General features: G+C 37.1%; 1 protein-coding gene across 1 annotated transcript in view; it reads right to left on the bottom strand.

Annotated features, from left to right (window-relative positions):
• Positions 1 to 23,041, bottom strand: part of LOC146654475 (SR-related and CTD-associated factor 4-like) — a 29,786-nt gene extending 6,745 nt beyond the window's left edge. The window contains exons 1-16 of the mRNA XM_085379676.1: positions 22,814 to 23,041; positions 21,094 to 21,177; positions 20,395 to 20,439; positions 20,134 to 20,295; positions 19,918 to 20,035; positions 19,066 to 19,199; positions 18,805 to 18,951; positions 18,413 to 18,486; positions 15,369 to 15,456; positions 15,087 to 15,170; positions 14,867 to 14,946; positions 12,828 to 12,997; positions 12,167 to 12,267; positions 11,959 to 12,072; positions 11,687 to 11,843; positions 11,508 to 11,599 (exon numbers count right to left, since the gene is read on the bottom strand). Of these exons, the coding sequence (XP_085235802.1) occupies positions 11,508 to 11,599; positions 11,687 to 11,843; positions 11,959 to 12,072; positions 12,167 to 12,267; positions 12,828 to 12,997; positions 14,867 to 14,946; positions 15,087 to 15,170; positions 15,369 to 15,456; positions 18,413 to 18,486; positions 18,805 to 18,951; positions 19,066 to 19,199; positions 19,918 to 20,035; positions 20,134 to 20,295; positions 20,395 to 20,439; positions 21,094 to 21,177; positions 22,814 to 22,843 (1,680 nt within the window). The 5' untranslated portion in view covers positions 22,844 to 23,041. The remainder of the gene's footprint in view (positions 1 to 11,507; positions 11,600 to 11,686; positions 11,844 to 11,958; positions 12,073 to 12,166; positions 12,268 to 12,827; positions 12,998 to 14,866; positions 14,947 to 15,086; positions 15,171 to 15,368; positions 15,457 to 18,412; positions 18,487 to 18,804; positions 18,952 to 19,065; positions 19,200 to 19,917; positions 20,036 to 20,133; positions 20,296 to 20,394; positions 20,440 to 21,093; positions 21,178 to 22,813) is intronic.
• Between the last annotated feature and the right edge of the window lie 2,297 nt (positions 23,042 to 25,338).

The following is a 25,338-nucleotide window of genomic DNA, read 5'->3' as shown; positions in this document are numbered from 1 at the left end:
GTCAGACTGCGTCACCATTGGCATTTTCCATTGATTCAATTACAGAAATGGGAATAATTTTCATTGAATATGACAAGATGCAAGTAACACAGTCTCTAAATATACAATTTCAAGTTGGTTCTGTTATATGTACACAACACTGGATCGTTCACTGAGTTCCGTGTCTTTTTTATGCTTTAATGATTCTTGAATCAGTGTTAGGTGACAGATTTAAAAAAAGAAAGTCCTGTGAAAATGGTCAGGTACAAGGACTGGACTGAAAATGAGCAAAAAAGCAGAAGGTTGTCAAAAGCAAAACTTTGAAAGACCTCAAGCCTGGAGAACTAGACCTGGACTTTTGCACAGTACTATATATATATATATATATATATATCTTAAGAATAAGATAAAAATCAATAGACATCCTATTTTTTTTAGTTTTCAACTACAGGAAAGAATTTCAATAATTCTCAATAATTCCATCTGCAAACCTAAATTCATGCAAGTTATGCTTGTGACCCCTTGAATGCACGATAATCACTGATCAGTAAATCAGTGAACACATGAGGTTAAAAGGCTAGCAAATGCTGCAGATTGATCACTATTTGTTTCTGCCCAGACATTCTCTCCTTGGTGCCACGGAAACTGGAGAACAAATCTTGGTGCTTGTATAGAATACAATATGCTGCTCACCCTTCTTTGCGACTTCCTAATATCAGGACAACTAATACACACAAACCAGAAATATTTGGATTCATGTGTTAAAAGTTAAGTTGTAACCTCTGATGTGCACTCGTTAAAACAATCTTCTTTAGATGTAAATCTTAAATATGTCATGAATGTCGTCAGTAACTCACAGGAGTTGCCAATTAATCATTCGTCACATATTTAATGATTTTCATAATGCCACCACTATGAATTACATTTGGAGACAACTACACATGCACGTGTCTTTTTTTAAATTTAGATATATTATTAAAAGATATGTGGCCACCATATCACCGTATCCCTGTTTTAAAGTCTTAATGTTCATAAATTCATGAGGGTATCTGTAGCCAGAAGTCACAGAAGAGGTTCGCAAGGTGGATCCATGTATCGTGCACACACTCTGATTAGTACCAAACAGAAAATACTACAATTTCAATAACAAAGACTGAAGCACAAACAGGTTGCTGTCCATCTGGCTAAACAGCCAGCAGTAATATTTGTCAGATAGCATACATGGTTGAGAACTCTGTGATTCAATTGAGAAGAGATTAAGCTTGGCAGATAGCTGCTAGCCACAGCTACACAAGTATAAACAGATAACTAATAAAAATAATGCCATCTGTACAGTTTTATGTAGGTGTAGTTTAGCTACCAGGACGGACCAGTACCTTACTGTAAACTTATTTTTAAAGTTGGCCATTTAAACATGAAAGTCTATGGGGACTGACTCACTGCTTGAACCAACCTCAAGTGGCCACTTGAGGAAATGCAGTTCTAACCACTTTCATATTAACTGCACGTTGCAGCACCCACAGTTTCCACATGTCGGTTGTATGATGTACATTGACAACAAAAAGCATGCAAAGCATTTGGAATATTGTAATATCTCCATTGATTACTCATGAAATGTGATCTGATCTTGAGCCTAATCACAATTATTGAAAAAGAATCTGACTAAACTAATAACTAAAAGTAACAGTAAATTAGTAACCACAGTTGTACTTCTCATATCTTTACTGAGCATACTAAATAATAATTCAAATTGCAGGCTGAAAAAAATTATTTCAATACCTGTGCTGCCAACTTCTCCAAAAGACACTTAAAATGGGAGAAGTGTAGGTTGTAGTCCCTCCCTATAAATAAAGGCACAGTGGGTGGCCTGCAAAAATCTCACCAAGAGCAGCATTCACACTTTCCAGATAATGATATATAACAGATGACGGTAGGTATTAATATTTTTCTGTAGGTAGCTGAGAAGAATTTCCAGCTTTCTGGATACAGGTTTGGGGGGGGGGGGAAGCCCACACATCAACTTCATAGCCTCATTCCAACTGCGAAACATGATGAATGGCATGGGGCTGCTGTGCTACAGGGCATGGATGCAGTGGGAGCCACTGAAACACACAGAAATACTGATGAACACTAAGTTTTGTAGATTGTAAGGAAACAAAAATTCTTCTTACCAATGTACACACTGTGTCTGATGGAGGCTGTGAGCCAAAATAATTCTGACTAAGTGAAGAGTTCACTTACGTTTTCCAAATCTGGACTAAGAGTGTTTAGGAAAAAAATAACTTTAAAAAAAGAGCTTCTGTGTTGAGAGTTTGGATGTCAGATCACATTTTATAAATAATTTAATAAATAATTGAGTTTATATCCCAGTAATTCCAAATCATTCACAACTTTTTAACAATGTAAGCATTTATCTGAAGTCACAGCGTGTAGGAAATGTAACATTGTTCGCATACACCTTGTGGCCCTCCGATGAAGGACATACCCATTCTACATTCAGCCTAAACTACCATCACTTGATTTAAGATTAGCAGTTTTAATCTTAGGTAAAAAGCTGATTTGTTTCTTCAGGCAAGACAAAGGAATGCTGAAAAAAAGCTACATTTAATCTGGACAGCAGTCACCAGGGTTTAATACTTATAATTTTACTGAAAAGCCAAATTGAGACTCCACAGTGGTGTACATTTCTGTCTGCAATACTGCATAGTTTGATACTGCCATTGGAGGGAACCAAAGGGAGGATTTTTCCACACTGAAGTCTGAAGTTTAAATGGTCAAGGCACTGAAGGGGGCAAGAGTATAGTAAGTTTTTCCAACATTGCCACATCTACCTTTTCTTAAATTTTTACAAATAACTACCTGGGGCAGGAATGTATAATTTAACTCCCTGCTGCTGTGACCAATACACTATATGTTCAAAATTTTCTGTCACGTCTCTTAAATCTTTGAAATTAGTCCAATTGCCATAGTATAAAATCAAGCATGCAGCCATGCAGTTTGCCTTTACAAACATTTGTGAAAGAATGGGCCGTTTAAAAGAGTTTGTGGAACTCAAGCATGGTACTGTCATAGGGGCCCTTCCCAGATATTTCACCATCAACTGTAAGTGGTTTCACTGTAAAATGGAAACATTTATGAACCACAGCAATTAAGCCACAAAATTCAGATGGGGTTACCATGGGTTTGAGCCGCATAGTGTGTAAAAATCACCAACAGTTGACTTGTTGCTGACTCAATGACTCCAATTTTAAACCTCACGTGGCATGAATATCAGTACTAACACTGTGTGCTGGGAGTTTCGAGTTATGGTGTTCCAGCTCCAATAGTTGTAATATTCAGGTGGCCCAGCACGTTTGTCTAGAAAGTATGTGTTAGCCTTCCGGACACAGCTATCAGCCTTTGGCAGATGATGAAATTTACTGATAAGAGCTGATCAAATTAATCTATTAAGTCATGTGAATTCTGCACTAGCCAAACGTAAAAAAAACTTTTTTAAAATGTCTAGTTTCATTTCCCCCTCAAGATTTCTTTCATTTCAGTACAATATATACAAAGAAAAAAAGTGTATTGTTGAAAAGACCCCCCCCCCCCAAAAAAAACAAAACATATGGCTATTGGCATGGAAAAAACAGACTTGATAAGTTATAACTGGGTAGCAACATAATGGTCTGCTCTTACCCTGGTGTTTCACTCCATCAGCAGAGTATAACAACTGCTTCATGTTTCCTGCAGGCTATTCCCACAGAGGAAGCCCCATGAGGCACGGAGCCAGGCATAAGCTGTTTGATCAAGCTCTGATCCTTGATGAGTGTCAACTCAATGCTTTCAATCAAAATAATTCATTTGGTCTTTGCCTATTGTGCTACTTAGAAGACTTGTGAAAAGACAGTAGCGAGATAACCTACAATAAACGGAACTTAAGAACCGACAATTTAGGATTCTTCTCTTTTTTAAGGACAAATATTCAAAGAGCCATTTTATTATGATGAAAATTTCCATCATCTTCCAACAATCCCATGGCATCATCAGGGTGCGAAGCACATCCAAAAATAATTGTTATGACCCTTACCTTTGTGGAGACTCATGTGAGCCTGATGTTCTTCAAACATGGATCTAGATCATTCTTGTATTACTCGATGTAACCGAAGAATCCCCTCTTTTCTTGAAATTTCACCTCATTTCAATATGACTGAAACAACACTGCATATATTTTTCATAACACAAGTTAATGAATGCTGAACTAGCAGAACCTGAAATGCATGCCTCTAAATACTGTGCATTTTAATCAGTTTAATATTTTAGAATGGAAATGAACTTTGAACACACATAGTTGGATCCCTAAAAAGAGATATATGAAATTTTAAAAGACCTGTTTTTTTAACAAACAAAAAACATGTTTAATACTAAATAAATAAAATTAAATAAATACATGTACATTCAGCTACTTTCTTTTTTCCTCAAGAATTTGTGAAATCAGATGAAACCCCAAGTTTAATGTGGGACACATTTCACGCAGGTTGCCCTTCCTGACACAACCCTATTACTCTATTTTTTGGAGCTTGGGCCCAACCCAAGAAGTACACTAGCTTGTTATCCCCTGAGGCTAGGTTTTGGTCTCCTCCCTTCACGTGTAAGGTTAATGTGTTAACTACTACACAAAACACCCCCCACCCCAGATAACATATCCTTAATGGTCATGGCAAGTTGTAGAAAAAGGTTACTCAGAAAAATGAAAACAATACCATATAGAAGTTTAAGGTAATTTACATAAAAATGCTGTTCACTTTGTGCTGTTAAAATGTTTTTGTTGCCCGTGGATTGCCACACTATAACAGAAGTTAAACTGTGTCAACAGTCTGGATGACCTATGAGTTAACTGATTGTTTCTTGTTACTTTAGGTATTTTCATCATTTTGATGCGTCTTTACCAGAGTAAGAACAGTTTTGGTCTTTATAGTTTTTGCCTTTTCCAAATGTAATAAAAGAAACATCTTTTATAATGTCTGTGAAACATTGCGTAAGAATGTCTGTTTTTTAAATATTCTATGGTTATTTGTCAATAGTGAATAATGCATTATGAGAGCTATAACTGATGATTAAAAATAAGTAGTAATTAATCAACATGTTTATGTGAGTTGGTTTGAATTTTTTGGGCTTCTATTGAGACACTCTGCTTAAAACAATAGTAATATTTGCCATTAAGCAGAGCAGGACTTTAACCTTTAAAAGAAAAAAACAGAACATTCACAGGGTGTTATGATGCAAAATATTTCTTCTACTTCTACAGATTTTTTTCCCCAACAAAGCTCGGTCCATCAAACTTCTGTGAAGTGACAAAAGTGTAAAGGCTGAAAATGACACAAGCCACGAGCTCCAAGGCTTGTTTCCTCATTAATAAGATGCAGAAGCTGGAATGATTTGCTGACAAGCCAACCACACTGTGTTGAGCATGTCAATCTTTGATTCAATTGCATGTTTGGTGCATACATTTTCTACCTGGCACTGTTTAGCTCTGTGTCCTCCTTTCCAATGTCTCTTCCTCGACCACTTCTCTCCTGCTGCTGCTGCTCTTGATGTTGGCTGACATCAAAACTCCACAGAGTCAGTCAACACTTACTGCTTCATGTTATTTGACTTCATTTGACGCTCATACCTCCCAGGTGACATGATGTACAGACGGAAGAGCCAGTAAACGTAGCTGGGATGTGCCGATCCAAGGAGAAAACTGTAAAACTGCAGCTTCTCTGGACAGCTGAAGTCTATCAGTGTATGAAAAAAAGATTGCCGGTGCATCCTGTGATGTACTCATGTCAAGACAATGTCAAGACATCAATGCTGAGAGGTATTACATACATAGGAAACAATCGGTATTTTGTATAAGTTTCTAGTATTTTGTCAGTATTTTTTCTCAGATACTCAGTTATTTTAGTCGGATGATGTTACGGAATGCAGTTTCTTTTTTAACAGAAGTTTTTTTCTGAAAAGGTTTCTTCAGTTTGTACTCAGTATTCAAAACATGTGGTTTGTATACTCCTGCAATAATCACAACTTCTTCTGACTTTCCCAAGCAGAGCACAGAGGAAGACCAAACATTTATATAAAGAGGTTAACTCCAAAAGACAAAATCACTTCAGGTCTACATGACTCACATGGTTGCCATGTATATCATCCAAAGTGAAACTTTCCCAAAAGCCATTCAAACAGACTTTGGATGGACATTATTTCGACGTGCAGGATTATTGCCACAGAACTTCAAAGAAATAATAAGTTGGTAAAATATTTTTGTATGATCTTACAGTTCAGGCAGAGGGAAGATGTCATTAGCGAAACAAGTAGTCAACAACATGAGTATTTTTGCTGCAGTATTCTGCAGATGCTGCAGGATTAGTAATGACAGCATTTAAAGATCACATACATAAACTAATCCCCCAACTAGTGCGGTGGGTATAACTTCTCAAGGCTAGTGACCACAACTATTTTAAACAACACTAGCAGCAAATCATTTGTTTAATGAAGAAGTCCAGAAAAAGACTCATGTGGTTTATAAGCATTCACTTCATCTCAGTGTGAAATTTTGTTCTTTTCTGTTTCAACATTTATGTGTTTACTGTGCTCATCTCATGTGCCTGTTCACATCAGAAACGCATCAAGTGGAGGTGAAGAAAAACTGGTTAAAAGACCTGACTGGTCAGTTTTCGAGACCGCTCTCTCTAATTGAACAAAAACAAAGTACGGACCAGAGTGTGGGCCGGCGTTTTCTATTGGAGATGCAGCAAGAAAGTGAGAGGCTACATGCAAATGGATGAGGGAAAAGCAGGGTCAAATTTGTATAGTCACAAATTTGCATACATTGAATGTAACAAAGGTATAGTTGTAAAGCATTTAAGTGACTTTAAGGCATGTTTGGATTATTTTTTATTATCGCCTTGAGAAGGATTAAATGGTGATACCTGTAGGTATCACGGTCTGTCAAAACGACCAACATGGTCTGTCAAGTTCCTTCACTGACTGAAATTTTTCTCTGCATCCATTTTATATCCTTTGGCATAATGTGGTTCAGCGTGCAAACTACTGCAATGACTACTTGCAAGACAGCTTGACATCTGGCCATCAAGCAAATAGTCTTTATTAATATAATCTGGTGGTGAGGACAGTCAGTCATCATTCAGCATCAGTCAGAGGATGGCATAAAAACAGTTGTTTCAGTAGGAAATGGGCAAAGACAACACTATCAAAACAGATAGTTTCATACAAGAAACCTGTGATTAATTCATACCTACCCACCTAACCAGACTAAGAGAAATGGTTTTATTGTTGGTAGGCATTAAGGAGTTTTTCCCTTTCATAATTGATCCATGTTCCAAGTCCAGCAGAGATTTAGTTGGAGTTATATGTGACCCTCAAACCTGCTGTATTATTAAAATAAGTTCAGCTGCTCCTCAAAGATAAATTCTTAGAGGTTAATGTTATTTGACTGTATGTGGGGTGAGACTAACTCCGTTAAGATCAAGATCTTGAAGAATTGGGTAATAGCGTAAAAACAAAGAAATGAACAAACAAACAAAATCATGTTTCCAATACTCAAAAATTGGCCAGTTTGCTACAGTTGCTGTCGGCTTACCTTGTCTCCCACTTTGATATTCCTCTTCCCACTTGGACTTTAAGTCCCACCAGCAGCCAACAGTCACGCATAGTCAATTCGAACTTTTCTTCCAAGTGAGGTGCTAGAAAGCCTATTTTAGCTTGTAGCTTTAGGTTCTTAGAGTCAGGAGGACTTAAATGTTACTTTTAGGTTTATTAAAAAAAAAAAAATAAAAATCGTGATTAAACGTGAGACTCACTCTTTTATATTATTGTCTATACTTTCATGAAAACTATTTACTTTTTTTTTTTACTTGGTTATATGTTAAAATTCACACCCACTCCAACCCATATTTTTCATATATTTTTGTAATTCAAGCACTGATCAATGATTAACTCGTGATTTTTGTAATAAGTAAAAGTTACACAATTACTAATAAATTTGCCCAGCACACATTCTGAAAAGCACAGCTTGAATACTGAAACAGAGAAAGGATAACAGGAATATTTCCCTCTACACACACCACAATAATTAAAAGATTGTATGATTCCCATTTTATTGGAATAAGTTATATGATACAGTACAAGATTATTGAGTTAAGGTGCAAGCATATTTCAAGACAGAAAGAAGAATTTAAGATAAGCACTGCTGAATGTAAGGCCTACCAGTAGAGGAGCCTATCTGAATTGTGGACATGCAGATTTTTTGGATGCAGAGAGTAAATAGTCTGAAATTCATTTAAAACAGAAATACGAGAATTTCTTTAGTAAGACTGCCAAAGGTCAGTATATGATCTCTACTGATTATGCCTCAAACTATTCCCCTTCCCATGAAAGTTTAACATGTATTCTTTGACTATACAAGATTATAATATATTCCTACCCTGACAACATGCTGGTACCTACAGCTGCCCTTTCCCTATGTGTAGGATACCTAGTGAAAAATGGTAAAAGCATTCTCACTAACTGTAGTGCTCAGTCTGGTTTAGGCAAAGACTACCTGAGCAGAACATGCAGGAGGTGGGTCATCCACAGGTTACTTATGAATTTAAACTATATAGAATAGACCTTGCTATATTCTCACATGGTCACAATAGGGTCTTATATTAAGAACGTAACACATAAAAGAGCGTTTGGTCTGATTTGACCACGTTGGATCTGTTCATTCTCACACAGCTACAGGAAGTAATGCCTATAAAAGCTCAAATACATCCTCTGTGTGCGACAATGGCTTTAGATTAGTCCGTTTTAACAAACACTTACAGTTGCAGGGGTAAACAAACAGAACAGCTCCCCTTTTAACTGCAATATGGATCAATGTGTTGGCTTTCAGGGGAATTATTCACAAACATGGAAAACTAATATGTATAATTATGTCTGCGAAGGTTCTCAGTCATCCTGAACATTGTAGTCCTTTGACAATATGTATAATTAGTTTTCATGAGTGCATGTTAACCTGCAATAACTGTGTTTTTGTCCTGTCCTATTTAGACAGGAAAGAGATCCTTTATTGAGACCACCATGTTTTGCAAAAGCCTACAATTAAACAAAGGATAGATGTGTATAAATGATAAAATGCATTCAGAAGCATGAAGGTGAGTAGTTTGTATTTAAGTGGTTTGTATTTACAAATTTAACCTAAGAAGCTTAATTCTGTCTGATCAACACATGTGTAACACAACCACAGTGACAATGACGCAGTTATCAAAGATATAACTTCTGTCTCACCCACAGACTGCAGAGAACAAATGTTATTTTAAAGTTTTTCTAGAGCCAAAAACAAACTTATATTACTTATCAGAAAACCTGCTCAACAATAATGAACATATACATAAGTGATCTTTTTGACTCCTCCCTTCCATACTGGTATGTTTTATACAGCCACAGCGCACATGTTAAACTAATATGACTAGTGCAAGCTAAAATAAAGTCCCTATGCAGAAAAACCGCTGCATTCTTGTAAACTTTACTGTGGGCTGAAGGTAGCTGGCCCTGCTCTCTCTCAGCAGAGAAACCAAGTGGTTCCCAGTGAAATGATTTTGGCAAAGGTAATAATATGGTAAAGGTAATAATCACTAAAAATGCTATTATAACAGTTTTCTCCCTGCATTTATGTTTTTAAATTATATGCCACCAAATGAATAGATCTGTTATGTGTGCCAGTTGTAACTTATTTTGTAGAATTATCAAATTGTATTTTTATGGGTATGGCTTTGACGTTCCCACAAAAAGGCCAGTTTGGAGACTAAAGCAGCGGTCCCCAACCTTTTTTGTGCCATGGACCTGCTTATGTCCGACAATATTTTCACGTAAGGTGTCGGGGATAAAGACAACAAAATAAAACCAGTACCAGTATAAAAAAACAATACAAAACAGGATTTATTCATAACACACGTGAAAAGACCCAGGGAAACCGAGTTAACGATAAAAAAAAAAAAAAGATAAAAACCGATAAAAACCATAAATTTCACACCCGCGCCTCAACTCCCACGGCCCAGTACCTAACGACTCACGGACCGGTACCAGTTCATGGCCCGGGGGTTGGGGACCGCTGTTCTAAAGTATCTATGGATAACTTGACAAAAAACGTTTTGCATAAGAATCAAAATGGTAACTAAAGCTTACAGAGGCCTGAAGCATAACTCAAGCATAAACACATTACACTGCTTTTTCACCTTCATGAAACAAAACTGTGCATATAAAAAAAAGAGTAAAAACCATGGTAACTGTAGGATGCAGATGCCTGAAGCATAAACACATGATAATGTTTATTCCCTTCTCGAAGCTCAACTTTGTGCATGCAGATTTAAAACAAGGGCTAAAGTGTAAGCTTACTACAAATTTCTTTTAAACACAACTAACAAGTTGCATTTACATTTATTTCCTTTACAGGTTATTGGCAAAATGTATGCCAGAGTAGCAGTCTCACCACTGAGAACAAAGCTGATAAGCACTTTTTCCCTGGTATTTGTGCATGGTACCATCTGACCTTCAGCCCACCAGTTGTGATTTTACCAGAAATAAGCACAAGTCTGTGATGTACTCCAGCATGTTTATGTTGTACATATTTTGCTTTCACTGTCTATTTCCTCACCATTTACATTCCTGAAGTGCTCAAAAACTGCACTTTACATTCTGCACATAGACACAATCACCACTGGAAGGTAATTATCTTGTGTTGTGTATTGTTATTGTATATTTGCTACACCACAACACTACAGTAAACCTGAAGGACACAGCCAGTGTTTTCTAAACCAGTTTTCAATGCCAGCTGGTTCTTGGTCTCCCTTGTGCTGCCAAACGATCAAACAACCGAAATTGTCCTCAATCTGGTCATTTAAGAAAAACATCTCATACATTTTTAATCACACCCCTAAAGATCTTTAAGTGCTCCTTAAAAAAGTATGTTTTGACCTACACACAATGTAGCAATGCACAGCAACATACTAATTCTTAGTTTTTTCTCTCATCTTTTTGATATTTTAACAAATGTTTTCATTTCATATTTTTTCCATTTCCTTTCCTCCTTCCTCTTACACCTGTGTGCAGTAGCAGGGGCAGCGATGATGTCTGCATTCTCCCAACATCAGCTGGTTGCATTACACAACTCCACCCAGCCAGCTGTATCCCATTCTCATGGTGAAAGTCATTATAAATGCTTTAACACACTGAGCAGAACTTAGAAATGAAAGAAATGTGAAACATGTTTCTTTAATATTCTGCCTTCTCTTAAATAATTTATTAAATCTTCAACGCAGTGATGTGACTTTTTAAAAGACGACAAAGAGGATGATTCAGATAGGCTCCACTACTCATTGTTCAACAAAAATTTATTAGCTTTACAGCTTTCACAAGAAAGATTGTTAAGTCTTTCTTTAAGACCATTAAACCCATAAAAAGAACACTTGTAGTATTAAAAGGTGTTTAAGGACTGCAATTAGCATTACCTGAACATGAGCAGAGACGATTCCATCTGGTACACTTTCCAACACTCCATTAACAGCTGCCTGATTGTTGATGTCTTTGGTAATATTCCACTCTGCAAACAAACAAAAAAAGTACAAAGTTTGTATATTCTTGCAGCAGGTGAATTTTGCTGAAACTCAAATAATGGCTAATTGTTTACCTGGATTTAGTGTTTCTACATCCAGCATACCACCTTCGCAATAGCTCTGCAACTCCTCAACTTTGACTTTATTCCAGGGGATGTAGGTAACTCCTCGCTCCACATCCCAGAACTTTTTGTGAGCAGGTTTTATACCTTTATTCAAGGCCCAAGCAATCTAGGGAAGAATGATGTTTGGTATAATAAAGTTATCAAATAACACTAACAACAAAAAAAAAAAAAAAACCTACTACAAAACTAATACACAAATGGAAATTAAAAACATTGCATACCTTAACTGGTTTCTGATTGACTTTGTATGACCCCCTACTGAGTTTGTTCAAGGCTGTGTAGGCATCTTGCCTGTGAACCATAACAATATAGGCACAACCCCTTGGAGGAATCATCTGGACACAAAAGGTGAAATGCATTAAGATCATTGAAGCTTGAGTAAATCAATAATGTTTATAAGCATCTCTGACATGAATTGTCCAAACTTACATTGATGGACTCAATCTGCCCAAACTCTTCCAAAAGAGACATTACATCAGACTGCTGGGTTTTCTTGTCTAACTGTCCAACCCAAAGTGTAGTACTGCAAACTATAAGCAAAAAGACAGAATAACTAATTACATTAAAGATCCAGGCTTTTAGATTTTTTTTTTAAGCAAGAGTTCACACTTAGCTCTAAAATGTATTGACTTATATAACTCATGACTCCTGAAGCCACAGATTTTGTAAAGATGAATTTATACAAAAGAAATTATTCTAAGAAAATTACAATACATACCCTAGTAAACCACTACTATAGACTACTACTATATAAAGAAGTTCATTAGGTGTTCTGATGTACAAGAAAATAATCCCCATTACAAAATACACTTCACCAAAATAAATGAATAAGTAAAAAAAATATCCCACTGAGCTCACATAAAATAATCAAAATGTCACCTTAAACTTTCACTTTGTCTGCAGTGAATATAAAGCTTTATGGAGTTTAAAGATACTGCACATTTGAATCTCTTAAATTAAATCGGCTTCTCTCTTCTGGTTTAGACAAGTTGATACAGTAGCTGCAAGTGAAACTGAGTAGTGATTCCTGGAGCTTTATGCACGCCATCATCTGTGACATTTAGTCGTGTTTATTGGTTTGAGTACATACCACTGAGCGTCTGACTCTTTATGCTGGAAAGACCTTTTTGTCTGCGCTCTCTGTCCTTCTCTCTTTCACTCCTATCCTGAGAATGAGATCTCCAGCGCTGTTCTCGGGAGAGGGAACGCCTTGACCTTCTTGAGCGAGATGAAGATCTTGATCTTCTTCTCCTTGGAGATCTGAAATACAAAAGAATAAAACCAGTGAACACTGTTTCAAAAATAATCCAATTCCCCAGGCGAAAACAACTCTTTTCAGATGGAAAGAAATGACAAGATGACCAGAGTGTTTTGGGACTTCACTGCTTGTAATTTGTGCTCAATAATGCATTGAGGTTATTAAATACTTTCCTGGTCCACTATAATACGAAAAATATTTACATTTATTTAGAATTTTGGTAACTGTAACACATGTTTAAAGGAGTAATACAGCAATGGCTTTCTGATTTTGGCAGGGATAGCCTAAAGTTAGTATTGACCTTGTTTCCTACACAAAAAGACTTTTCCATAGGCTTTCTCACCATCTCCAAAAATAACAGTCTATGGCTTTGGATGTAAAATACTGATGTTAGGCTATATAAACCACTGTCTCATGAATCATGACTCGTATACATGTAAAACAAGACAGATTTGGAGTATTCTATGGACTCTGACCCAAACACAATTATATTTTGACACAAGATGTAGCATTTTTTTCAAGGAATGAGAAAAACTATTCAGAGGTAGCCAAGAGAAAATTCTTTCTTCTACTTCACCCCAAATATTTTTGTCTAAACCTTGGCATTGACCGGAAAAATTAGGCAAATAAATTCACTGACTTTGAAATGAGGGCACCCGCAGCATAAAAACACAACCTTTCAGTTTTAGGGCTTTATTCTTGTGTCACTCTATGAACACTGAAATACACAACTCTCAAAAATCAATTTGCACAATTTTAACTGATGAGCAAAGTGGTTACCTGGAACTAGGGGTGGGCGGTATAAACGGTATATGGTAGAAACGATATAAATTTGGCCAACGGTAGAGATTTTGACCATACCGCATGTTGATGGTGGCATCAAGCTGCGCCTCTTTTGGTCGAAAGCATTGCAGCGGTTGCAAATTATGCCAGGCGACAGTAAAAGTGAAGAGGCGAATCAGTTTTGGAATATGGGGAAAGCCAAAAACTGCGCTACCTCCACTTCCATACCATTGATTCATTAATGCTGAATTCTCTTGCAGCTGCTCTATTCCCATGTTGTTGCAGTATATTAGAGACTAACCTCGTATTGTGGATGGATTATCTCAGTTGTTCTCCTAACTGAAGTTTGGTCCGTTTATAGCATCCTGCCATGTGATTGCATTTGTCCTTAGCCACCAGAAACCCTCATGTTAACTTTTATCGAGTGGAAAAAGGTTAGCTTCACTGTGCTAATGTCATGCTAACATAGTTGTTTTGCTAGCGATCACGTAGGACATCAGTATATACCAGCTAGTCCAACTTCAGTAACCCTACAGAAGCCATTGCTGTTTAGTTTTCTGTCTTCATATATGTTGGAAGTGATAGCAGAGCTGTACGTTTGAATTTTTTCAGAAATCTCTCGGTCAGAACATGGTATATCATGTTTAGGTGGAAACTAACTTCCTGATAACTTCTAACTCTGTTGAATTTAATAAATTCTGTTTTCATGGATGCCAGGATGTTAAACTTAATTGTTACACTTGGTAAAGCAGCAGCGCTGATCATTTTATTAAAGATGAAGAGTTTAGACAGCTTTTAACTCTCAGTGATGCTGCAGTGTTCGTTTGACTTTGGGACCTGAAGCAGACGGCGTTTTGGACCCAGATTACTCCGCGAGGCTCCTGACTATGGCAGCCGTAATGCTCCGACAATCCATCAAGCAGTGCGGCTTCGTAGCTTACCAAAGTCGTACGAAAACATTTTTGACAGATTTCTGCGTGTAAAATACGTTATACAGAAGAAAAGAATATATCGAGATATATATCGTTACCGCACATGCTTCAAATTATACCGCGATATGGATTTTAGGCCATATCGCCCAAACCTACCTGGAACCAGATCTGGATCTTCTCCCATGGCCTCTGTGCCTGCCTTCCCGCCTCATAGATAAATCTTCTCTTGAACTTCCCTTTAGGAGAATGACAACAAGACAGGTTTTTTGTTTATTTTCCACAGTTCATAGCATAGGCCAAAATAGAAATGTTCCTACCACTAACTATGACAAAGTACGTGTGAAACAAAAAGTTTACGTTCAAGACAAATGCTTACCTGGGATCGAGAGTAAACCTCATTTGTGGACTGATATCCATCTGGAATCATATGATGCTCAGTTTGACTCATTCCACCACTGTGCTGGATCGACAAAGAGACAGCCCCAGAAAAGGAAGTGTTAAAAAAAATAAATCTTAAAAATAAAAATCACCAAACAAAAAATTTTGTTTAGCATGACAGAGGGGGAAAAAAAAGCAATTTGATATATTTGCAAGAATATGAAGAGAAAACGTCTGAGAGGCAGAAAAGTAATCATATAAAACTGTTATAGACGGGTACCTTTATATCCTCAGTCTGACTCATCATACGCTGATTAATATCTGTGTTGGGCCCCAGACCAAGAAACTGGTTCATCACATTTTCAGGTCTGTTATGACAAAATACACACTCCATATTACAAACACATGTGGTAAATGTACTAAAGTAAAACAACACTTAACCTAACTGTGATCATAGGCATTTTTTGACTACAGACACTTACACATAACACATAAACCAGTCAATAACATGATCAAAAACATCTACATTCAACATGGGATTTTTAGTTTTAACTTTTGTGTTGTGTGCTCTGATTCAGTGGTGCACAAGTACATTTTAATTTACAAGAGTAATGGGCAACTTCAGCTGTATAAACTATAGCATTATGAGTGACAGTTTTGGTGGACACTAGTTGAACAACAGTGTGGTCAGCGTGCTCCTCCCTATACCATTAATTCACACACTCACTTGAGCAAGTATCAAAGTAAAAGTGCTTTCATTTTCAATTTCTGATATTCACTGCAATGCACTGTGTTTTGTCTCTTCCTATTTGGCTAATACTGGTCAACCACAAGATTACTCTCAGCGCTCAGGCTCTGCTACTCAGTAGGATGCAACCACAGACCGTGTGCTGTAGTCACACATGCATACACAGATATATAGCATGTGTGGATAATGTTGAGGGGAGTGATAAAATGTGCAAATAAAGCACAACCTTTTAAGTCAAAACAAGCAACATAGCCCACTACGCTTAAACCATTTCCGCACAAATATCTCAACACAAAGCACGGAGCATTCACCCGACGGCATGTACGCGGACATGCCGGGTGCTGAAGACTAGGGCGGTAATACCGGTATAATGTTAGGCAACGATAGGAAAATGAAATATCGCGATAGAATGGGAGTAAAACGCGCATGCGCAGTGCCTTTGTTTTCATACGCACATGGCCGATTGTTGAGTGAAACAGATGAACCAGAATTGGTTTGTAAAAATGGTGCAACTTCAGTGATGTGGAACTGGTTTGGTGTTTGTCCGTCAGATACACGACAAAGCACATTTTTTTGCAGAACATGCAAGCGGCCGTTGTTATTGTCATATTTGTCGGACTAAGATGCTCTTAAATCTGGGAGTAATCTGGGTCCTAAACTCCGTATTCTTCAGGTCAAACAACACTGCAGCATCACTGAGAGTTAAAAACTGTCTAAATTCTTTCATCTTTAATAAAACGATCAGCATTGCTGCTTTACCAGGTGTAACTATAAAGTTTAACTTCCAGGCATCCATGAAAACAAAAGTTATTACATTTAACGGAGTTAGAAGTTAGCAGGAAGCTAGCGGAAGTTAGCTCGCTAGTTTCGCTAGTTACCTAAGCATGATATAGCATGTTCTGACTGAGAGATTTCTGAAAAAAATCAAACGTGCATCTCTGCTATCACTTCCAACATAAATGAAGACAGGAAACTAAACAGCAGTGACGTTTGTAGGGTTACTGAAGTTGGGCTAGCTGGTATATAATGATGTGCTACGTGATCGCTAGCGACACAGCTATGTTAGCATAACATAAACAGTGAAGCTGGAGGACGAACACTAACACTTTTCCACTTATAAAAGTTAACGTGAAGGTTCTTCATGGTTAGAGACAAATGCAATCGCATGGCAGGATACTGTAAACGGACCAAACTTCAGTCAGGAGAACAACTGAGATAATCCATCCACAATACGAGGTTAGTCATTAATATACTGCAACAACATGGGAATAGAGCAGCTGCCAGAGAATTCAACATTAATGAATCAATGGTACAGAAGTGGAGGAAGCAAGAAGAATGAGTTTAATAAAGTTTGATTTATCTGACTGCTTTGTTTCGCTTAATGTGCCTTATAATCCCGTGCACCTTATGGTCCGAAAAATGCGTACTGCACACTGCAGTTTAATGTTGCAAAGCACCTCTTTTTAACTTCAGTGGATATTATACATGGTTATGCTCAGGATATGTCAGCCCATTTCTACTGGAAATGCCTTTTGGTTAAACTTTCAGCAAGGAATTTGCATTTGCACTGTTACATTTTTATAAAGCTTTAATGTACATAAAAACCAGCTTCTTGTTTAAGTGAAAATAAATGGAAGGTTGTCTTTTTGCGCTAGTAATGTTGTGGAGTTGTATTTTGTCTCGCATCAATTATATCGTCGGTTATATCGTTATCGCAAATTTTCAAATATATATCGTGATAAATATTTTTGGCCATATCGCCCTGCTCTACTGAAGACAACATCTCACAGATTCTGAAGCTGCAGGTTTCGTCACTCTCCAACTAAAATTCATTGAACCAGCAGAAAAAGAATATCAAAACTACGCTTCACATTTGATAAGCATTGTCATGAATTCGCTCTTACTTTACTTCTTATTTCTTTCAGCCAGTGTCCAATCAGAAATCTCTATTTTCTGCATTATTTGCTTGCATATTACACACCAGTCTACCGTTGAGTACAGTGCTGTCAGCTGCTGGTTTTTGTTTTGTTTTTCCAAAAAATGACCTCCGACAAGAAAGCCTAATATCTGCTGTTCAATACCGAAGAAATTTCAACTTTTACAAATTGTACCAAACCACAAAACACTTAGCTATGTCTCTAATAAAACCTCTAACTTTGCTCTGCTTCACTTCAGCAGCATCAGGTAATGTTCATCTATTGGTTCATGGTTTTCTTCAGTTTTTGATCTACTGAAGAATATTTTTAAGGGGGTTAACTTCTATAAAAAGCTACGGCAGCAAAATCTCCTTAATACTTTCCTCAGTTACTTTGACACAAAGGCATCTGCTGTGATGCTTACACCTCTGATGAAGTCTCACAAGTGTCAGCTTTGTTTTTATACATAGATTTTATAAATGGATATAAAAATATATGGATATTTACTGATAAATAATTATAATATTTCTGACGGAGTCAAAACGGAATTGAATCAAATCAGGATCTTGTAAATCAGAATTTAATCAGTTATAGAAATCAGTGATGATACCCAGCCCTACACACATGTGTAAAAGCACGAGTACATTTTCAGAAACTCACTGTGAGTGAATGTTGCCCTCAGTAGCCATTGTGTCTTCAGGTTCATCATCATAGTCAAATCGGTCAAGAAGTTTCTGGAGAAAAATATACAAAATGTTTTGAGGATAGGGACACAACTCCTTTTTGTCTACCCTAAAGCTGTTTACCAACCACCATTAAACAACAAAAGTGGAAATGAACACTAACAAGCAGGTTATATCACACCAATAAAATCCATATAACATGGTGAGATTAGATGGTGCTGTACAAATGGGACAAATATGCAAAGTCGACTGCAGCCATCAAAAAGTTTTGTATAGAATTTAGGAAAACAAGGCCCATTGTGTCTTTGGTTGAAATGCCAACCGCTTGTATTTATTAAACAATTATGTAAATGAGAGCTGTGGCAGTACCTCAGCTAATGAGCTTTTCTTTTCAGTGTGTGCACTGTATGCGTTGAGCTGGGCCAGTGGGATCTGAGGCTGTTTTGGTATGTTGTTTTCAGTGGTGGCTGCTAGGGTCTTATCTGCCTGCTGGATGTTCTGGAGCATCCTCTGCAACTAGAAAGAAAAAAAGGAAAACAAAAAAACAAACAAACAAAACAACAGGGGCCATTTAGACCTAACACAACATTAGTTAAACTGCTGGAGGACATAAACCACATTATTACTTACCTCCTGACCATGTGGAGACTGAAACAGCTGTGCCACAGCAGCTAAGGCATCAGGACTGGGTAGCTGGGGGACTGTAGGCATGACTGGAACATTACTGACAGGAGGCCGTGTCTCTGGTTGGGGCTCAGTAGGAACTGTTCAGATACAATAAAACAGCTTGTGTCTGCATGATGAATTAATACTAGGGATAGGAAGTGAGAATTGGTTCCCAATAACTTAATTTCTTTGAATGTTATTCTGCTTGCCTAACAATTCCACATATTGGTTACACTTGCACTTCTGCTACAATCACCAGATTTCAGTTTGGATTTATTAATTTATTTTTTCCAGTACCAGGAGAGGAAAATAGCAGTGTAGTCTGTAGCATGGATGTGGCCATTACCTTTATTTTTATTGCTCAAAAAGACAAAAATTCAACAGTAAACTGCATACAAGACAGAAACAACTGAAACCACCTAGACAGACAACATGCTAACGTTAAGCTAGCCAAGAACAAAGAGTGATGTTAAAGGGCTGGGCAATGAATGCTGACCTCGGGCCAGTAGCCAGACTTACTTTTTTGAGTAATGACCCCAAAAATGATCACCACAAAGCAGGGAAATGACTCCAACATGCACAGTTGTTTGACAAAGCATGCAATTAATTAAAATGTTGCTTAGCGATAGTGGTGACCCTCAAAACAGAGAGAATTAGCACCCAAGGAGAATCAATAAGTAATTGAATTGATAAGTGATATCGATAACTGAACTGGAATCGCTAAATTCTTAGGAATTCCCCCCTCCCTAATTACAACATAATTTACTCTCAGATAGTTAAAAACACTGCCCAAAGTTCCACTACCAGTTCTACTACCTTCCACAGCAGGGCGAGGTGCAATAACACCATTTGCCATATCCATTAGAGGCTGAAGGATGTCCATGTCAAACACACCATTCTTCTGCCACAGGTTAAGGACACGGACAATTTTAGTCTGAAAAAGGGGGGGGGGGGGGGGGGGGGGGGGGAATCTATGAGATTCTTTTTAAAGCATTTATTGTACTTATATAAATTACTTGAAACACAAAGTACCTTGTCATCCTCTGGGCAGCGATAAAGGTTTTGAAAGGTCTCTGTGAAGTTTTTCAAGAATCTTGGACCAAATACATCCTTGTCAACACCAAACTGATGGCGTGATTGGCGAACAATGGAATCAACCACATATAAACCAGGAACTTTTAACTCAGGCTTGCACTGAAAAGAAACAAAAGAAATTACAGTCCGCAACTGTAAAATGCACTTTTATCTAAACTTGGCAACATAGTAAAGATTAAACGGCTGAATAATACATACCTTCTTAATGAACTTTTCAACAATCTGGACAACGTGTTTGTAAAGCTAATGAGACAAAAAAAATATTTCAGTCACAGGATGACTATCAAAATGGTAGCATAAGACAAATAAAAACATGCTGTTTTGTGCTAAAAAAAAATAAATTCTCATTTACTGCATGATTTCTGTAATCAGTCGAAAGAGTCATCAAACACTTCAACTACTCTTCTCAGCTGAAGCTTCAAAAACAAAAACAAAAAAAACCCCAAAACAAGTGACACCTCATTTTGCCAAGAGCAAAACTTCTGATAGGGTAAAGTAGAAAACTCAATATGCTTAAAATATATGTGGAATAATAATATTCACCTCCCCAGACCTATGACAAAACCGTTTGCTCATAGTGATTGCCTGATGTTTTTATTAATATCATTATTACTATTATTATTCACACACACAGGCACAGATATAGACTAATAGAGATATACATGTGTGTATATAAAGTCTCTACACTTAAGATATTATGATTATCATTAATTACCACACACAACTGAAGCATTTTGTTTAAAAAAAATATAAAAAAATAAAAATCAGAAAGTTAATACACATAAACCTACAGTGTTTGTTTGTTAAGTTTCTTTGTGTAAGAACCACAACCTTGGGTTTTTTTCTAAATATTTGCTCATTATGCATGATGGTATCCAACAATAAAATTCACTTTACCTTGATAGCCTTGATGGCTGATTTTGTTACAGACATCATTTTAGCACGGGATATTGGCGGCTTCATGTCAATCATGGAGAACAACTAAGAGGTAATGAAAGAGGAAAAATGTAAAATTAGTTCATTTTAAAAGAGAAACTGGCATTCAATTATACTAGATATGTGGTGTCCTTTATAAAACAAAAGGACAAAATAATAATCAAATGTAGCAACAAATAGACCATTCAGTAACAGGAAAACCTCAAAACTAAAAAAAAAACCAAAAAAAAAGTCTTTAATAAAAGTTTGAAAATTTATATTTTCCCCTCTGGTGCTGTGATAAGTGGCAGCTTGTTACAGCAGTTCTCTTATATTTGCTTTTTTAATTTATTTGGATATAAAGTGATACAGTTGATTTTCCTTTTATGGAAGTCTAGTCAAGTCAAGTTTTGCAAATCTACTTTTGGGGTTTCTTCTCAGTGTACTGTTAACAATGGAGAATGTTTACCAGCTGATCACACTAGTTATTCTACTGAGCAAAGTGAAGACTGTCGTCCTCATGGTGACAGCAAGGTTACAGGATTTGATCTAAGTGGAGAGCTCAGAGAATGAAATATCAGTATCATCATGGTAAATGTGAGGTCCAGGGACAATAAAATAAATACAAGCTTGATGAGGTGATTAAAACCCAGAGACAACAATGAGTGTAATATAACTTTTTCACAGAGACAATGCCAGACTCACACTTCCCTGACCATAGTGTGAGTGAATCTGGCAGTAGGACTTTCTGAGCAGATAGTGATGTTAGTGCTGACACAGCAGTCAATCAAATGATCATATTTAAATCCTCTGTAGACTAACCTCTGCACCACTTACTGGACAGACAGCACAAGACTTTCTCTAACATTGGCTTCAGGTCTGTAGCTTTTTAAAATTTTACAAAATTATTCCCATCTATGAAATTGTGCTGATCTTTTTTTCTTTTTTACAGTTTTTACATTAATGTAAAGAGTTCAGTATCTTTTTTGTACAGAAAGTTTACTCCAACATGACTGTGTATTGTTAAATTTTATTTATTAATACTCTTTAATCATATCTATGCTTTAGTATAGTACTTAATTTAGTATAATACTTAATTTTCACCAACAAACCAACGCTGACACAACAATATGCAAGACATCACATAAACGGCCACTTGAGTTTTCTAAAGCTGCAACAAATTTAAAGAATACACAACTCAAAAGTGTTACTTAAGTGAGCCGATAATAAACACACTTCAAGTATACAAAACATTAAATAATCCAGTAGCCTTTATGAAAAGCTTTGCTTGCTTAACTCGTTGGAAGCAAAAGTAAATATCCGAACACCTTTAGGCTAATGTGTTAACGACAGCTGTATTTCACTAATTCTACAAAAGTGGCGTATGTCCCTACAACAATCATTGATGGCCTGTGCATCTTTATAAATAAAGTAGAGTAGGGCTAAGTTAATAATTAAGCTACATGATTACTCAAAGGCCGTCTAGGATTAACGTACTAGCATCAAACTACAGTTAAGCTAATGCTTAGCAGATACAATGTTTACGTTGCAACTGGACACTAAGCTGGCATTGTCCCCATGGTAAATAAATAATAACCACTAATATTAAGTGTCAAATAAGAAAATAACTGGCATTCGTTAGCTCTGGCATTATATTTGCTTTTGGCTCGTGGGACTTAAGTAAAACATGAAAAAACTTTACCTCCATGTTGAAGGCGTTCACTGCATCCATAACGACTGGTTAATGTTGAAAGCCAACTGACTAGTCTTTATATTTGATTACTTTACCTTGACCATAACCACGCGCAGCTTCACCTAACTATAGCATAACAACCACGAGCATCGGGAAGCTTTATTTTCCTTTCGACGTGGACTAACCAAAGCTCAGCTAAGCTAAAAACTGCTGCTAGCTTAACGGTTCCACCCTGTAGACAGCGCCTGTGATGTCACGAGGTAATGCTGCCTTCACAGTTATCGGAAAATTTGGCGTCTCCGTATGTTTCTACAAAAATCGTTTGGATGACTTTTGGAAGCATTTTACTAAAATTAACTGATTTTCGGACCTATCATGCAAAGGCAAAATGAGTATTGTTCTGAGTTAAACTGTTCATAGGGAATTTATGACTGAATCCACAGTAGACGATGAGAAGTGACAACTGTAACAGGTGAAATTCCCACAACCTGTCTTGTGGGGTAATGCACTTTTGGCCCGGCTTTAGATAAGTCGCAGTTTATGGGCAAACCTTTGGAATGACGACCATGTGCCCAAAACTGTCAGTGTGAATACCTAGTGCCCTTTATAGACGAGAACAACTGTCCACAATCAAACAATTTCCAGTGTCATAAGTTCAGCACGACTTATTAGAGCTGGGTTCTTTAAGTCCCTGTGTACTCTACATATTTCAGCATGTCTGCTCCTATTTTTTAACATAACTAAAATAAAGATGGAATTATATGTACTTATTAGCAAACTGTTAAAAATAGCATCTAGTATACTGATTTTTTTTTTTAATTTCCAATGATTTTATAAAGACCAGAGCCAATCAAGAAGTTGTTTGTAATTCAGCACGAAGCACAGCAGGTGGCGCTCATGACATGGAGTTAAGCGGCTGAAATGAGCGAGACACATTTTATTTTGGTTAATACCGTATCAATGTTGTGTGAAATAAAAGACACCGTGGAGCTATTTTTTTCTTTTAGGGAATTTTCTTTTGCTTATCGATTTATCTCATCAAGCGTGTTGCTAATTCTTACAGTCTTATGACGAGTTCTGGATTTGCGACTATATGCCTTTCCTTGATGGCACCTATTCGATAACGAGACATTAGAATTGAATTAAACCAACGACAGAAAAGTGCACGATTTGATAAGAAGGGACTGGTTTGTTTAAAGAGGAGGCTGCTGTTACAAATTCAATGCAGCTAGCTTCATGCCTGAAACTAAAATGTCGGATATCGTAAAGTGACTCATGATGCTGTAACGTCCCTAAAAAAAACAAAAACTAATTCGAATCTAAAATTCTAAGTGTATAGTATCTGAAAACACAATGAAAATTCAATTGCTGGGTTAGAGCTCCATGAGATCCCATTAATTCCTGCTGGCGCCCCACGCCCCCCACCCGATGGGGGTGTCTGAAGAATAAAATCCACAAAATCTCTTATAGCAGGGGTGTCAAACTCCAGTCCTCGAGGGCCGGTGTCCTTCAGGTTTTAGATCTCACCCTGGGTCAGCACACCTGAATCAAATGATTAGTTCATTACCAGGCCTCTGGAGAACTTCAAGACATGTTGAGGAGGTAATTTAGACATTTAAATCAGCTGTGTTGCATCAAGGCCACATCTAAAACCTGCAGGACACCGGCCCTTGAGGCCTGGAGTTCGACACCTGTGTCTTATAGCAATTACATTTATAGGTAAAATATAAAGTGCATGGAACTTAAAACCATCGAGCGCAGAACCAGAATGCCGCATTTCTTGAATGGCTTTATGTTGCCCCCTTGTGACCAAACCTGCAAACTGCATCCAGCCTTTAAAATACAAAACGAGTAGTACTGACAGAAGAAACAGCTGGACTTGAATCGCTAAACACACACGCGGGTGAGGATTTCACGGATATTCCTCTAAGACGATTCATGGTAGAAATAGCAGTAAATGGCTATTATTTTCTTTAGCTGATTTTTGTGAATGAGACAGTAACACGTTCCCTCTCAGATGGCTGGAATGGAGAACTCTACCAGCGGGATTATATATGAATACTATTATGATTACCTGGATCCCGTGATTGTGGATGAGAGAAAGTTAAAGTACTATAAATGTAAGTTGTTTATTTTAACGCTTTACATAATTGTTCTGTCTTGCTTTTATTACACGAAGATAACACATTTTCTATTCTCCTCCCAGATTCCGTTGTTATAATATTTTGGGTAGTCGTCATTACCTTTGTGGCATGTCTTTTTCTCACTTTGAATCTACTGTCTCGCAGTGGAAACCTACCAAAGTAAGTATAAAGGTCAATTGCCTTTAATGCCTTTAAAGTGCGTTTTCTAACTGAAACATGTATATGCGTTTCAATATGCGTAATCCCTAAAGGGCTGCTCATACTTAAAATTGTCTTGTTGTCTTTGCAGGAATCACACGTCAACTAATTCACTAGAGACTCGATCTTTATGAGAACATAGTGAAAAACGGAGGGGATGGACTCAAATTCAAAATGTGATGATAAGGTGCA

Source organism: Rhamphochromis longiceps, linkage group LG14, assembly GCF_057381845.1.
Source record: "Rhamphochromis longiceps isolate RC_006_pf linkage group LG14, R_longiceps_female_GT1.1, whole genome shotgun sequence".
NCBI classification, from domain to species: Eukaryota; Metazoa; Chordata; class Actinopteri; order Cichliformes; family Cichlidae; genus Rhamphochromis; species Rhamphochromis longiceps.
Note: the sequence above shows the minus strand (reverse complement) of the source record. Positions and strands in the feature narration are given on the sequence as shown.